This window comes from Scomber japonicus, chromosome 2 (genome assembly GCF_027409825.1).
Source record: "Scomber japonicus isolate fScoJap1 chromosome 2, fScoJap1.pri, whole genome shotgun sequence".
In the NCBI taxonomy this organism is placed as follows: Eukaryota; Metazoa; Chordata; class Actinopteri; order Scombriformes; family Scombridae; genus Scomber; species Scomber japonicus.
This window is the reverse complement of record NC_070579.1, coordinates 19,001,697-19,019,413: the sequence shown is the minus strand read 5'-3', so window position 1 is coordinate 19,019,413 and position 17,717 is coordinate 19,001,697. Positions and strand designations below refer to the sequence as shown.

The 17,717-nt window shown below is 36.1% G+C and overlaps 1 protein-coding gene across 1 annotated transcript in view; it reads right to left on the bottom strand.

Annotated features, from left to right (window-relative positions):
- Positions 1-3,021: 3,021 nt before the first annotated feature.
- The window catches only part of tacr3a (tachykinin receptor 3a), a 30,779-nt gene continuing 16,083 nt past the window's right edge, over positions 3,022-17,717 (bottom strand). The window contains exons 4-5 of the mRNA XM_053330929.1: positions 7,099-7,295; positions 3,022-3,478 (exon numbers count right to left, since the gene is read on the bottom strand). Coding sequence (XP_053186904.1) covers positions 3,145-3,478; positions 7,099-7,295 — 531 coding nt within the window. The 3' untranslated portion in view covers positions 3,022-3,144. The remainder of the gene's footprint in view (positions 3,479-7,098; positions 7,296-17,717) is intronic.

The following is a 17,717-nucleotide window of genomic DNA, read 5'->3' as shown; positions in this document are numbered from 1 at the left end:
CAACAACACATAATCATCTGGTACTGTTTACACTCAGTGTTACAGTGGTTTATTAATCAATGTTATATAGCAATACAAAGATAACAGCACATATTGACACTTTGATAATGGTCAATTTAATGTTATAATCTGCAACTTTTGTTATGACAAGAGGTCATTGCACTGCATTTTTCCAGCAATTTTGGTTCTGACAGTAGCTCCCAAAACACATAGTACATAAGTACGGATGACTGAATCTACAGAGGCAGTAACATATACGATTATTACATCTCTATATATTTTTAGTCTGTTTTAATCTCTGAAATGCATTAGTAGATGTAGATTCTAGTTTTGGCTCATGTCAGGGACATTTCTTTTGTATTTGTAAACCTAAAATCAATGATTTTCCTTAAATTCCTCACGTTCTATGAAAATGAACTGATATTAATCCTGCAAGAAAGCAACATGATGTCAATGACATACAGCCAACTGTTAAGACTGTCCTAAATTAACTTGTATTAAATCTAGAGTAGATATAAAACAACACAGACTTTTTAAAGTGTTTCCATTCACCGGTTTATCTGGGAAATTGGGCAAATGCAGCCATGTGACTTCACGGACATCAAACATACTGAAGATCCCTTTTTGGTGTATTAACTTTAAAAAGACTGGTTTGTCAAAAATGTATTCAGAGATAGAGTACATCAATCACTTTTGTTGTGGTCACCATTTACTGAAGCATCTGACTCTATAAAGGAATTGATGCAAAGTTCTGTAAATGGGTAACATCTGTTTAACTTTGTGGCTGCGATTATCAAGGTGCTGGTCCCCCTATCAATATGTTCAAAGTTCAGCCTGGGACCTCTTTGTATGTGGCTGTCAGTGCTCATAGCTGTCATTCAGCCCTCAATATTGTTAGATATCCACCTGTATGTCAGAGATTCTTACAACAATTAGATTTGTAATTATTACTAAATCAAAATGCTTAGATGTAATTATATATCATAATTACATATTTGAATGTACAGTGCTTCTCTAGGTTTAATCATTGCCATGAAGTTGAGATGTTGAAAAGTTGCAGATTATTACAAAAATCTGCATTGTTTCTACAACTAACACAAAAATAAAACACTATTGCTCAGTTGTTGTACTTGTTTTTTTTTTCTTCCTCATTAAAATTTAACTGCATTTGCAACAAGTCACAGATACATTTCATCATTGCAATGAAGCTACATCAAGCAAACACATCAGAACTGACCAATGGAGAGCAATAGAAACATTTTTGGAGGTCTCACTGTAAGAATATGATAATAAAATCACTTAATACTTACTTCAACAAACTATTTCTATCATTTCTAAATTTTCAGATGACCAAAATAATTGTCAAAGCCATCAGTAATCATTCTATAATAACTTGTTGAAATTAACAAATTATCCTTTACAGAAACAACAAAGAAAAAAGTCACCACTTGACTGACAGAGGCACACATTGTACTGTACATTCATACAAAACATGTATATTAATACAGAGAGCACAAAAAATAGCTTAATTACCGTATACAGATATTAACCAAACTACATATGGAAATGAAATGATTTGACAACATCTTAAAAATACAGAACACATTAAACGCACTACATGTTTTTCTTCACATTCTTGAGTAAATACTTTCATGAAGTCATCTAACATTCAGAACTGTTGGTAAAAAATAATTAAGTACTATCACAATGTGTTTTTGAATGGTTGCTAATTCTAACCAATCTAGAAAATGTAAGCTTTAATTTTGAAACAAATATGTAACAATGCTGTGGAATCTGTAGAGCTTCCGTAGTACCCCTCCCCCACAAAATATTAACACAGCTAGAGTTATACTTAATTCCCAGCATTGACAAATAGCATCACTCATAATCACATATAGTAAAGGGTTTCCTCGCCTTCATTAGTTGACATGTTAGTGTGTTGCCAAAGGGGACACACTGTTCTTATATGGTTTATTTAAGCATATCTGACAAACCTGATGTGACGCAAGCTTGGGTTGCTCGATGCAGTCTCAACACTCATTGTGCACACAAGCAGAGAGTTAAATTAGGGTGCAACACATAATAACAGCATGCTGGAGGAAATAGAGACACCAACAGTGGCATCAGCTCAATCTGTCCTGCCTTCTGATTACACAGCATACAAAGGCATGTCATATAAATTCCTCACTTGCTGAAAAGTTTCAAAATGAAAAACAGTGTCTCGCTAGCCTCTACCTGGTGAGCTCACATTGAATTTTCTGATTCACCAGCAGCCTGTTAGACTTGCTGGGAATGTATACTGATTTAGTCTGTGGCTCATTACCATTTACCAGAACACATGTTCCTGGCAACAGTTACATAACTGAAAGCCAAACTCAATTCTATTTAGAGCCAAACGTGGAGCATTGTGTATAGACAAACAGAGTTCAATCAACGGCTATTCCATTGGAAAACTCTAAGCGACATTACAGCCGTTCACTCATGCCTTCAGGGAAAAACAGATGACAGTCCTCTGTACCACATAAAGTCCACAGTTACAGATTGAAACTTGACATACTTATATAATGACAATCACTATGACACATTTTTCAGATAATCTCCTTGGTAACAGTAACGCCACTCTAATAGAGTATCTCCAAGCGGAATTGATTAATTTCATTATCAATCATTTGAACTGTAGGAGCGTGACCTCACCAAAACAGCAGTGCACTGACGGTGTTTACATGCTAATCTCAATCAGAGCTGAATTTTTGGTGGAAGTGGAAAGAACAGTTACTTCATTTATTAATATTGAGGAAAATTGATTTCATTAGGGGAAATCCTGACTGTATCAATCCGAGGAAAAGTGCCAGGAATATAGAACTATCATACAAGACAAGAACTGTTCACCTCATATGTGGTTAAGGCTGCTCCCAAGTATTGTATTAAATCAGTATTACCCATTAAGGTAATTAATAGACTAATATCCATAGCCGTGCAGTTGATTTCTGCATGTTCAACTTTGATACAATGCTTCTGCATTTAAATTCAGCAAACAACCCATGCACTCTTTGTGTGTACAGTGTATTATGCACGTGTTTAAAATTTCCTTGCATGCATATGTCTGTGTGTGCATTTCTGTATGTATGTCTGTGAAAAAGCCCTTCAAGAGAAATCCTCAGGTCGAGCATTCGGGGTGTCTCCATTTTGCATTTTCACATTGCCACCGTTGCATCCAGTGATCTCTGTGTGGCGAGACGTGATGTAGCTTTTCTTTCTGGCAGACAGGGAGGTCTTCCTTCCAGAGGCACCACTGGCACCGCCATCGCCCTCAGCCGGGTCGTAAACCGCAACCACGGTGGTATCCATTCGTGACAGTGTGTACATGCTGCTCTGACGTGTTGGGTGCAGCCGTGTGGAACGGAGTTCTAACTCGTCATAGCTGGACACCTTGATAAATGGGCACCAACGAAATGCTCGCTTGAAGCCAGCCCGAAACCTGGTGGCATTTGGGAAGTGGAGAAAGAATAATATATAGAAGATAAATACAAGTACATCTGTGAGTATTTTATTAGTTGGTTGTCCTTAAGGGTGATGCATCGTTAACATTTCCAGGTCTATATTCTAGGCTTCTACTGGAATATCTTTGCATGATTCACAGTTCGAAAAACTCCTTTTATCTTACACTGGCCGTTTATGTGGCCCCTCACTTCAGCCTCTGTCTGAAACAGGTAGTTTTAGCTACTGTTCCATTGTGTTTAAATGCATTTGTTAAATGCAAACAGTGGTAGAATTCACTTCTTTTTCTTATTTTTTACTCCAAATGGAAACTTCTCAAATAAATCATAACATGTTTGAGCTCAAATCTTATCTGAAATATGTGACAAAGTGAAGACCCCATGGAACAACCTTCACAACAACCATAGCAACAAAGACTACAGAATGGGCAACACAAACAATCTGACGTCATCACAAGGAAGAAGTACAGGTGACATGTGGTGCTCCATTTGCAGGCTGAAGCCATGGCTTCTGACCAGGGCCGGCCCGTGGCATAGGCAGTATAGGCAAATGCTAAGGGCGCCGTCCATCCAGGGGGCGCCACAAATGGGGGAAGAAAAAAAAATGTAACTTCCACTAATCTTAAAACTACTTGGTATCATGTCTTAATATGAAGATAATAAGCCCACATTAATTTAACTGCATAGCAAAGCCTGTTAAATAGGAATACTAATAATAATAATGATGACACGTTACTTTCCTAAGACGCCCCCCCCCCCCACTAATTAGACTGTACCTGCTACCTGGGGGAGGATGGTCATTTTTTAACGTGACCCCAAGGCAAGCTCGACAACAACATGTCATAACGTCCCAAACTGTCTGGTGCCCAGGGGAGGAAAAAAAGAAAAGAAGAGGAGGAAAAACGAGACAAAGACAGAGGTAACGTTACAATAAAGATGATGTCATGACCTTATTTGTGTGTTGCAGAACGACGATAACGTCGTTAACCATTAGCATAACATGGTTTGTTGTTAAACTGTTAGTTTTAACGCCAGTTAATGTTATGGAAGAGCCTAAGTTGTTATGGAAAATAGTAATGTAAGTAACTACTCCCACCTTACTTCCCAGCAAGCACATTTTGGTTGAAAAGACGTCTAAAAGACGTGTATCTATGGTAACCGGTGAAAAGACGGTGAAAATTGGTTGAAAAGTGAACTTTTTTTTTTACCGGCTATAGAGACGTTTATTCAACTTTCACATATAAACCATATTTCACCGGGAATTGCTGTATAGAAAATTCCCAGCTTATTTAGTGTGCAGACATAGCCTATATAGTTTCATATTTATGATATTTTATTCAACATTAAATGCTTTGAAATTACGTTTTGTTTAGACGTCATTTCACCTCCTCTCATTTATAGAAAAAACGTCAAAATAATCAATACAATCTCTGTAGAGAGCTACAACTGAGCTAATTATCAACCGACATCAGACAAATGTGTGTTTTGTGACGCGTTGATGTTGTAACCGTTTTCAGACGGTTGAAAAGACGTTCAGACGGTTCAGACCTCATATCAATCTGTTTTCAACCGGAAATCAAACGTTGAAATTAGGGTTTGTGCTCGCTGGGTTTCCTCAGGGAAATGTGTAAATATTAGATCTATTCAGCATTTTTATTGACATCTGGTTAGCTAAGGTTTTCTTTGCTTGTAATAGTCAATCAAAATGCTATTCCTTTTCCACCCTTTTATTATAGTTGTAAGCCTAGCTGTATCTTGTGTTACAGTTCATATTGTCTAAAGTGTGTTTATAGTGTTAAACTTTACATCAGTGTTAAAGTGCACATAATTCATGTTATAGCTAGCATAATTTAGCATTCCCACATTCTATATTATACTGCAGTTTACTACTTCTTTGCATTCTGCTAATCAGCATTTTGTTGTAATGACAATAAAATTGAATCTTATATAGTTTGCATATCAGAAAAAGTTGTATATTGTATATTATACATGTACAGTATAGTGAACATCATGCATGTATCTCTTAGATTTTTCATTTATATTATTTCATTTCATTTTATTCTTGAAATCATATTATGTATCATATCATATTTATTATTAGACTGGTGTCACATACTCCTCTTCTCTCTTCAGATGCGCTGTTGAGGTTTCTCAGTCCCACCCCTGCAAATCTTGGGCCACCTACAGCATCAAGCGCTCCTCCTGTTGCCTCCACCTCAGCAGCACCACCCAGAAGTGATGCAGCAGCATGTCACTTGTTTACACTTTTTATTTTGTGGGTATTTAAATCTTATACTTTATGTAAGCTATTTATATTATATTTCATATATTCATATAATATTTTTTTGTATTTCTTTCTAATTTGTTCTAAGTATTTTGATTGGGCAATTGCTTTCTTTAAATAAAAGAATGTCCAAGATAAAGCTATTCAGTTTCTTGTGAGTATGTACACCAGCAGTGGAATTTACTTCGATGCAAGGGGGGCGCCACCTAAAATCTTGCCTAGGGCGCCACATTGGTTAGGGCCGGGTCTGCTTCTGACTTTAAGAGAGCATTTTTACAAAAATTCACTTGAAGTTTCTGACCTTTTGAATGTGTTTAACATCAAACATTATAACTGTTAAAAAAGCAGGAAATCACAAAAAAGAAAATGTCTCTATAAAATAATTATGTATGTTGTGGTAAATGATTACTGAGTGATTCCTTACAAGAAGTAGCATTGTATACACTGCTGTACCAATAGTTGGCTCTTCAGTAACTATAAGGAGACCTTGTATTCAGGTGTCCCTAAAGCTTTTTAAAAGGCAGCCAGTTTTGAATGTTTAAATGTTTGTGCAGTGATGAAAAAGAGGTCAGTTGGTGTGTAATTGTAGTATTTACAGTGGGAGCACTCAACAGTAAACAGACAGCATTTATCATACTGGCTGTGGACTATTTTCTAAATGGATGGAGGTAATTTTCATTGATGAACCAAATAGCTTAAGGTACTTGATAGATGCTATATCCTTTTTAAGAACCACATCAATTTAACTGAGTGGACTGGGTGACATCAGAGATGCACTACTAAGGATATCTCTTTCTAAATAAACTGAAAAAAACCCAAATCATACCTACAAATTGTTAACAAAAAAAGTATCTCATCATTTGAAATTCTACATTTAACAAAATTAGACCAAAACAGCCTGGACTACACACATAAAATATGCATTTATTCTAACTGGGAAATTCAGAGAAAATGACATGAGAATGTGACAAAACATGCAACACAGCCTGATTAACAGATCAGTTTTCCTTTGCTGTGTCAAAAAAACATTTTAATTATGTTTGGATTGAATGCATCCCAGTCACTTTGGCCAAATATGATTAGCAAATGTATTTTTTTGATAATGCCTGAAACAAATTTTCATCCAGATTCCATAACTAATGAAGACATGCTTAACTTTCATCGTCTAAAACAACAAAACAATAATTCACATTCACTGATGCATAGCCACACTAAGATCAAGTCCACTTTTGATATTTTGTTGTCTCAAAATGGAGATATTTTTTCAGTTGTAACATTTAATTTTATTTAGATTGTCAACACTGTGATTTTACCCACCTGCTGTTGAGGCAGCAGTAGATGATGGGGTTGTACATGGTGGAGCTCATGGCCAGCCACAGCACCGACAAGTAGACCTGCTGGATGTACTTCCACTTGCTCAGACGTTTGTTAAGGCCCGTCACAATGAAGTAGACATGATAGGGCAGCCAGCAGAGGGCAAAGGTCACCACTACAATGATCATCATCTTCACCACCTGCGAAAAACCAGTTCACAGGCTGTCACTGTATGATCATGTAAGCCAGAGATAATTATAGGCAAGAAAAACCCACTGTCTGTCTCTCTGAATCTGAATAATATTTGACAGGGGAACGCGGTTCATGTAATTTCAAGTCATTTTTTTAATTATAGCATTTGGTAGCACCTGGCACTGCAGGTGACAGATGGTAGGGTGGGGAAAAGTCTGAGTTTATGAAAAGTCTTCAATATTAAATAATGAAATATTGAAGACTTTTCATAAACTCAGACCAAAATATAAAAAGTCATATTTTCTTTCTCATTTCATAATATTAGAATTAAAATAAGTCTAAAAATCTATCTATCTGTCTTGCTTTCTTGCTTTTTCTCTTTCAAATTAATGAACTGCTGTGGATTGTCTCTGGGTGGTAACTGGAAAAACCATCCATACTACTATGTGGCTCCTTAGAAGCAGGATGGAGAGGAATGCTACCAGAGCCGAAACAGACATCATTGAGTTCCTCCTTAAATCTAAACAGAAATCCTGGCACCCCTTTTTTTGAGTGTATGTTTCAAGACGTTTATTTCATAAAACATGCTGTGTAAACTAACTAGACGGCTGTTAAATAGGGCTGAAGAAGTTAGTATTTTGATGGCAGTGTAAATGTTAAGAAACAATGAAGACTCTCTGAAGATGACATATCAGGCCTGAAAATGATGCGAGAAGATTAAATGAAAGAGGAAGAATAGAAAGGGAATAGTACAAAGTTGTGCTTGGCTTCATCTGAACTGTCAGTCAAATCTGTCTAAAATTTTGTAATAGTGAAACAAAATTTAATGTGCATAGCTCAGGTATTAAAAGATCAAATCTTTCCCACAACTAATTGCAGAAGACCTGTCCACTTGCATATTATTTAGGACACATTCACTAATTTATTTAATTTGAACTGAGCAATAACTAGCTTGGGTTATTGCTCATCATATGCTTCTTTTAGTTCATAAAAATAACAATGTGTTATTGCAAATTGTCATTGTGATTAGTGAGCATGTCACCCATTGCAACTATGTGTCTCACTGATGTGTTTTATGACAACAACGAAGGACAATGGCACAAAGTAATAAGTCAGGATTGATTGATAACAAGAAAAATCTAGTATTTTAGTATGAAATATAGTCAGTGCTATCTTAACAGAAGTATTATCCAAAATGTACCAATTGAGTGTTAGTCTTCTTGCACAGTGTGCTTTGTTACTCTTATGTCATTGATCTAGTTTCTTTTAAAGATTTATTTGGCCTTTATTCAGACAGCAGTTAGAGAGAGAGGCTGACAGGAAACAGAGAGCGAGGACGAGGGGAATGACCTGCAGTATAGGTCCTTGGCCGTATTTGAACCAGGGACACTGCAATTATGTGGTATGCGCTCCAACCACTCGACCACCAGGTTGCTTAGTACTGTCAGCCAAACTCATAAATCAAATAAACTGGAGGTAGAGAAACAAACTTACTCACAGTCTTGTTTAAATGGTCCATATATAGACTGCCAGAGAACTCAACACAATTCATGACTTATACTTACGTATGTATACACACTGGATATTTTATGAGGTTGGCTTCTGAAACATTTCTTAACACAGCCTCTTCTGGAAACACGTTGTGGCTTATAGATTTAGAACTATACATGCTGTACAAGAAAATATGAAATTATAGGCAAATATTGTGGGGAAATAAACCTCCATAAACATGGGGTCATTTCTCACTAAAGATGTTGGTGTCCTGAGGGGTATTCCAGAAAGCAGGTAACGTGGAAAACTCAGAGTAAGTTAACCCTGAGATTAGGGAAACTCTGAGTCAGTCACCATGGTAACTGACTCTGTGAACATAACCTGCTCGCTGGCAGGTTTTCTATAAGAAACCTTAAGTTTCTACCTGTCTGCTCCTACCTGAAGAAAGCTACCACACTTGGGTTGTCCATTTCTCTGCAATCCAATAGATATTGAGGCAGAATTAATTTGCAATTCCTTACGTCGGGAGATGTATTCAGGGCTCAGTTGGATGTGCTTTCATTCCCAGATGAATATCTGTTAGAATGGTATCACTTTTCATTATATATGTGGGTATATAAATATATATATATATATAAATACTGCGTACTGCGTATGCCTCATAATAACAGTGTCGCTGGTTCAATTCCAGCAAGGAACTTTTGCTGCAGGTCATTCCCCTCTCTCTCTCTCTCTCTCTCTCTCTCTGTTTCCTGTCGACCTCTATACCAGCTAATGTTAAATTAAGGTGAAAGTGCCCAAACATAACTCTGTGACTGTGTGACTCTTGGACTGAAACATTTACACTTTTGTAGTGTTGTATATATAAAGACATTTAGGTGTTGCTTTCAAATATACAATATTAAATACTGGCAGTGTTGGGATGGCTTTCTTTTTTACTAAAGACTACTAAACTACTAAAATAACTAAACTACCAAAATATATCACATGTTGAATGTAGCCAGTGAATGCTGTTGTAATTAGGTAGAGCAGGCTAAACAACTTCACAATTGCTTGTAATGAAATTATACTTTGCTTGTGTGAGCTATATTTGTATATTTCATATTCAATTCCAAGTAGGCCTATGTTTTGTACCTGTTGGGGACTGCATTAATATTAAATGCGCTGCGCACACACACATACACAGAATATATGTTGAATAAATGGACCACTCGAGACAAAACATTTCAGGTTTTTTTCATTAATAATCACACATTGGCCCGGTTAGTAATTTCTGTCACACCAGCTCATGTTCTTTTGCTGCTGCTACTGTAATGCTTTTTTTGCTTGAATATATATTCATTATTTGCAGGTAGCTATTCATTAATATAACTAATCTAACTCCACTGGGGAGAAGTAGGACGACTGAGCCCTTTGTTTCACCTGTTGCCATGGTGAATCATGTTATCTGTGTTCCATTGATGAGGGCTTGGTATCTCCTCATGCACAAGCTTCACTCAGGGTTACTTTAACTCAGAGTTGATTGAACTAACTCAGAGTTTGACAGCTCAGAGTTGGTCAACCTAGAGTTAAGGGGGCCGCTTTCTTTTGGTCTGAAATACTGGTGCTATAATGCAACATCTAGTGGCCGATGGTCATTTTTTGCAGCTTTAAAAAGTCTAAAATGTAACAAGAATGATTTCTTTATGACTTTTAAATGAACATTCGGTCACAATGAATATATTTTGCATGGGGCAACTACAATATTAGTTATTTCCCCAAAGTGTCTTGATAATTCAGTCAGTGGGGGCCAAGATTTTGTATGTGATACAGACTGAGTGGGGAAATCCACAGTCTGTTTCTGTTCCAGAAATAATATTAGAATTTATCTTGTGAGGTGCTGGGGGTTTATGTGAGCTTATGTGGTGGTTCATATAAACATTACTGGCTATCTTCAGGGCTTTGAACAGAAGAAAACACTGAGCCTCACAACAAAGGCTATAGGGAATACAAAGGGTTTGTTTTCCAGCTGTATTATTTGAGATAACATAAGTCAGTGACATAGTGTTAACAACAATGAAACAGAGAATGAGAGTAGGACCAAACTTTCAGACTACAGGTAAATACTAGTTGTAATGAGTAATTTAAAAGATAATGCTGATTATGTGAGCCTGAAAGTTTACCAAACTTGATATTTGCTGCACTGTAGCTCACAGGGGGACTCATACATCATAAATCTTAAACATCAATTATAAATCTGGGAGGACAACAAATTAGAGTTTGTTTGTTTTTTGCCAAGGGTGGCAGACAAAAATAACTTACAAACAAATGATAATCAGATAAATGAAGCACATTTTCAAGTGTTTGAAATTAAAAGTTGCTGTCAAATATCAGTGCCTTACTTTATAGCAGATGATTAACAATCAATTAAAGTAGTCACTGAAGATCAGCATTAGAGGAGGGGGGTGGGGCTATCATTAAGCTTAATGAGTTATCATTAAGATTAAGATTAATTAAGACAAATTAATGTTGTATTTAGGAGATGTATGGCCCAATGGAACGCTATTAATGTAAAATAAAAGTGGACCCAATATTATTCCGTAGGCTACACCACAAGTAAAGAGGGTAGGCTTGGTTGACAACACTGAAGGCAGAGCTTGAATCAAATGAAACAGAAAATTGAGTCAGTTGTAAGAAGTAGATAATTTGGTTACCTTGATAAGAGAAGACTGAGTACTGCTACTAACCATAATGTCAAAAACAGCAGATGGCAGAAACATTTTTCCTGAAATCTCTCTCAAAAAAAGACATGTTTAAATGGACTTAAAGTTAAAGGGTTAGAGAAATTAAATGAAAATATGCAAGTGGACAAACATGGGAAAGACTAGATTGTGTTTTTACATAAAGGTGAGAACACTGACTAATGAGCGGAAACCCTTTCATGGTTGACAGATTGATTTGATCATGCATAGACTGAGCATAGGTTTAAGAGAGATGCACAGTTATGTAGATGAAGGAGACATTTGAAACCTTATCTTCTCAGTTACCAGTGAAATGTTAATGAAATTATTAAGAAACTACCTAGTACCATCTGGTAAAATATGTCTATTTCATAGTTTTTCAGTGACAAAACTACATACTGTACAAAAACCTGCACAAAGAACCAGTGGGATATTTAAATTGCAAAGGCAACCACACTTTTAGAACACAGTAGTTTGAAGGAAAAGAAACACACAACTAATGTTGTTAAATTGCATCTCTGGTCCAAGTGAAATTTGAGATTCATTATTACGTTGTTCCTTCTCATATACAAACCTCTGAACGTTTTGGTACAATGAACTGTAATCTATGACGAAGCATTCATTATGATCTGTTATGATTGACTTACCACTCAGGTCATCTGGTGCTGGCCTTTTAAAAATATCAAGAGTCAACTGCAAAACTTAGAAAAGCAGATTTTTCTTTTTTTATGCTCCCATGAGCAGGAACCACCTTCCAGTGAATCCATTTCCTTTTTCAACAACAAACCCAATTGTCTTGCTGTTGGGTATGACATATGTCTATTCATAACAGAGTTGGTCAACTGTGGTCATTTCTGACTGTGTTGATTTAAAGTATTTTCCGTTTTAATCTTTTCACACATGTATTTACTGTATATATTTGACTAAAAAGGTGCAGGCCGAAGCCTTAGCTTATTACACCTACCCTTTTTACATTCATTAATTGTACAAATCCCTTTAGTTTTATATGAAGGAAAGAAGAAAGAGCAAAGAAGAGAAAGACTATTTTTCTGTTTACAGTACAGTAGGTTTGTGAATGTTTTCTGTGTGTTACCCGAAACTCTCCACAGTGTATGCAATGTTAGGTTTTCCTAAAATGTTTGAGAACTCCGGAAAGAGAGAATCATTCACACTGTATTTTATGAAGATAGAAATGACCATTGTCTTTTTCATTTTGTTGGGAAATATGCGAAAATATTATTATATGGGAAATATGATTGGGTCCACAATATAATTTGCAACATATACATACATATGCATATAGCCAACATTCATAAATGGCAATGTATTTTATTTTGGTTATGATAGGTTGATTATTGTTAATAAAGTTGGAGCTTTTTTTTAGTTAGGAACTTATGTTCCACATAAATTGTTACCCGCATGCTCACTGAATAGCAGTCATAGTCTATTCAAGAATTTCTACACAGAGATGGTCTTGTCTTGGCCGTTAAAATAATTCCTCACACAGTTCATGTGAGTGTCTGCTGTATATTTGCATCAACATCACTGCCTATTGATAACTCCTGAAATTGTCATCATCTGTACGGATCTATGTATTTTAGGATATCCATACAGCTGAATCATCACTTTGCAATTTCTTGTCCAAGTGGCTTGTATTTTGTTTTACTTCTGTAAAATACCTGAATGCCTGACAATGTCCAGATTTCTTTAATAAGGTGTTCATTCATATACGCTGCACACAGTCAGCTACCTCAAACAGCTCAATCATGTTCATGTTGTTCCGATTCACAAAACAAACTATAATAGCCTGCTTTACTCTGCTGTTCTTTTGGGAAAACGTATGAAAATCCACGATTTTGTTGCTGTCAATGAACATGTTTTGTCTTCCAAAAAACTGTATGAGTTGTTCTTCCAGTGTTTGAAACTCATAGAGGGGGGCATCTTAACATTGTCTCAGACTGACGCTTTGGCATATGTTTGGGGCTTGGTCTCCAGTTTGGCTATAATCTAGTATGGTTCATTGTTCCATGTCATCAATTCTCCAGGTCTTCAATTTTATTGTCTCCTCAATAAGCATTAAGTAACTAAGTTTGGTTTGTTATGTAGCAACTTTACCTAACTCTTCCGACATAAAGCTCAAAGATTTCCTGATTTCTTTAATTTCTTCTTCCACCGTGGTGCTATTTTGTAGCTTCATCTTTGGTGGAATTTTTCTTTTTTGTACTCTGTCCTTGTTCGTCATATACTCTGTTCTCACACATTTAACTGCCTCAGTATGTCCTGTACCAATAAAATTCATGATGAGGTCAAGGAAACTATCTTGATTGTAGAATACAGTGTGAGCCAACAATGAATAGAACCTCCATATTGTTAGTTTAATAAAAGGAGTAGAAGCACACCTAAATCATTTATGGGGTAAAGTCAACTGAAAGTCTTTCGGATAATTCAACAATATGTGTGAGAATGCAGTGGTGTTTTCAGTCTGAATCCGTGTTTATGCATGAGCAGTGTGAAAATATGACTATTAAGATCACACTTGGCGTATGAATAGGAAGTGCAGAAATAGATTTTATAACAAGTTTTTGTGGCTTTATTATACTGAACACTGCATCTGTTTAGAGTATCAAGCCACTTTTACAACCACCTTTCAAGCCTGCAGAAGCATGCTGTTTTATACTCAAAAGACAAAAAAAATCCTGGGGGAGTAAATCTCAGGCATGACAAAACATTTGAGGAAAACTGCAACAGTATTTGCAACCTCTGCTCGTTCTGTCAAAAATTCAAGAATTGGGATTTTAAGGTAGCCAATTACTGCTGTAACATTATGACACATCAGTACAGTTATCATTAAAAAGCATGTGAATCTTTTTTTTTTTAGTCTTCTCTACCAATGCTTTGACCGAATGATTATTTCGTTTTGTGCTGTGGTCACAATTTAGGCTGGAGACGGTAAACAACTCCCTGTGTGAGTTAAAGTGTTTATATTCCTAATAGGGAGGTAGCACTCCAGAGAGCAAGGAAGAGAAGGTCCTGCTCCTGAGGGAATGATAGGATTGCACATCACGTATCTCCAACATCCAGCAATGGTCTGCCTGTGAGAAGAAATGCAAGGGTGAACGCTTTATGCCACACAGTTTTAAGGTTACCGTTAAGTTACAAAATATTTATTTCTTAGGGATAAGGTCACTTTCTTGGTTGCTGGAGGAGAGAAATTGCATTGATTGCAAAGTTGGTGACTGCAAGATGTAGGACTTCTGATTTTTCTCTTATTGTGTAGTACAGTTTATCCTTGGAAACATTTAAAAAGAGGCATTCATTTCAACATTCTATAAAAATCAGGCACAAGGTAATCCCTGAAAGTTTCATTTAAAAAATATAAACACACATATAAACAGAGTCTTTGATGGTGGTCCTGTTGAGTTTGAATTTGAAAATCCAATACAAATGCGCTCAGAGAGAGCGGAAAGAATAAGACATGAGTGAAGAACACGTATCAGACATTTGCATACAGTAGAGCAAACCTCAAAGAGAACATGTCTTATCTCTTTTTGCCACTTTGATGTTTCATGATTGCTACACTACAAAGACCAGCAGGACAAAAATGCACAAAGAGAAAAAAGGTTGTATAATAAGAATAATATTGGTAATAGCAATAGTGTACCAGAAAGTCCTGTAAAGCAGGATGACTGGTGCTATTGTGCTGAGACACGAGCTGTAACAGAACATGTCAAAGAAACATGGTTATTTTTTGATGTTTATTCTGAGATATGTGGAAACTGGTGGTGACATTACATATGTTCTTATAATGGCAGATGATCCCGTAAAGGAAAGTCTCCTGTCTCCTAGAAATTAAGTTCAAATACTATTAAATTACAACAGCAAAAATGTTTTATAAGAAAATGAATGATAATAATTAATTCAGAGACAATCTTGCGGTACAATTTTGGCTGGTAAAAACAAAAGCATCATTGAACTGTTTATGTGTATGCTCAGGCACAAACGATCCTTGTTTAAGGACACACTCTTTTGGGACCCCGAAAGTGAGCTGAAGTCTCTGATGTTAGAGTCCTGCTTCTCCTGGGTGATCACAAGGAATAGACCAGGTAATCTGGGTCTGCCCCAGTACATCCATTATCAGAGTTTAGGGCAATATTAGAGGCTCTGTCCTGCTCTCTATTGGATTTGTGAAAGTTTACATTCCAGCAACCGCAGGAATCAACAGTCAGTCCTTATCCTGAAAGCCTTTTCTCTCATTAAGGTGAAACCTTTTTTGGTAATACAAACAATGACACATAAATCTAGTCCAAGTGTGTTTATCCAAATAGGATCACATTTCATATTCAGATGGTTCACAAAGACGCATCCTTACTAACTAACTTAAATCTCTGATTTACATTTTTGTAATTTAATTCACCTCACCATCACAGCAGGTAAGGCATATGGGCAGCCTTAATGCTATGTGACCTGGACCAGTTAGCTGGTCTGTCTCTGTGTTCAGGAAGTGGTACTTTCCTCTTGCTAACTACTGTAAGTGTTTTACTTTTTGCTCTTGCAGTAAAACATATGTAAGGTTATGCTTCTCATGAAACACTTGCCTTCATGCAAATGGTTCACATCTACTCACTAATGATACATGCAAAGAAGAGCTTCTCAACAGCTAACAGCTGCTCCTTGCAGTGAATCCACTCAAGTGTTTATATTCAGTCCCACTTCTCAGATGGAGATATTGCTATGGAGTATTGCTACAGGCAGAAAATGCTTTACTGACACATTTGGAGGCCAATTTGTAAGCAGAATATCACACGAGGAGCATATGGTGGAAATAAGTTTAGATTTTTAGTTTAGTTTAGTGTAGTTTCTTTCTGTCACTGAACTCAAACACACATGTAAAAACAAAGCAAATGATTATATGCCCTCATTCATTTTTCTTAATTTCTACTGGAACTAATGACAAGCCAAAAGGAAAAAACAAAGATATAAAAAAATATAAATAAATAAATAAAAAAAATCAGATGATGTATCAAAGTCCATAAGCACTCAGACTCAGTCTCAGCTGACAATGTGTTCATAACAAGTCACTTCAACCCTTTCTGAGATAAATTATGTGTATATTTTACAACAATAAAGTTTCAAGGGAAACATACATCTTGAATTGACTATGTTCAGTGACATGGTTGTTTTTAATTAATTACAAAGCCAAATGGCAAGAGTGAAAATAGCTATTTAAAAACAGCTGCAGTGGTGAAGACTTTATACCAGCTCACTGTACTGTTATCACAGTATTCCACATCTAAATTCAGATAAGGAAAACATATTAGTTTGATGCTGATTTGCATTTGAGAAAAAAACAAAGTAATGAAACTAAAATGTAAAAGAGCTTTTTCATAAAATTGATATTCTGAGTTAGACTGTAACCAACCAAAACAGTCTCAGGGCTTACGCTGCCTCCAGATTTATATTCCTTCATTAATCCAGTAAATAACTATACACATTACATAGCTTGAAGCCAGAGTGAATCCCACCAACAATTTAGAGCATGATACAGTAAGGATGAAAATCAGCACTGAGTTGCACTGAGTTATTCAACAGGAGAGAAACTAGTCTGCTCTTTAAAACTATTTACTCAGTGCAACCCAACTTTCAAATAACCGTTATACACTCCTGATATTCAACAGAAAATATGTTTTGAAAGAATTGTAAATCAACTCATGTTTATCAATACGATAAGGATTCCTACATTTAATTTCTTTTCAAAGTTAAGATACAACTGTCCAACAATTCTTGGCAGTGCTGACAGAGTCAACAATTTACAAACATAATTAAAAACATAGTCCATGTCAGTTTATGTATAGCCTTGGATACAATATCACAAATCCATCTTTGTCGAATCTACAGTTATGCTGCCAAATGTTCTACTGTGTAGAAGGAAAGTTATAAAATATCAAAAAATATGTGTTTTATGTGCGCATATGTTACTGCTATTTAAGGAGCGCATTATCAAGAGTCCAATATGCTCCTATATAGGCGGGTATATAAGAGCAGACACTGTGCTTGTTACACACATGGACACGCAGCAGCACACACACATGCAAAACATTACAAATAAAAGGACCACAATGTGAATTCGTATTATGATGATCAACATATTAAAAATGCATGTCATATTAGTTAGTCATAATATTTATCAGATTTAAATAATTGTAAAAAATGGAGAGTGCC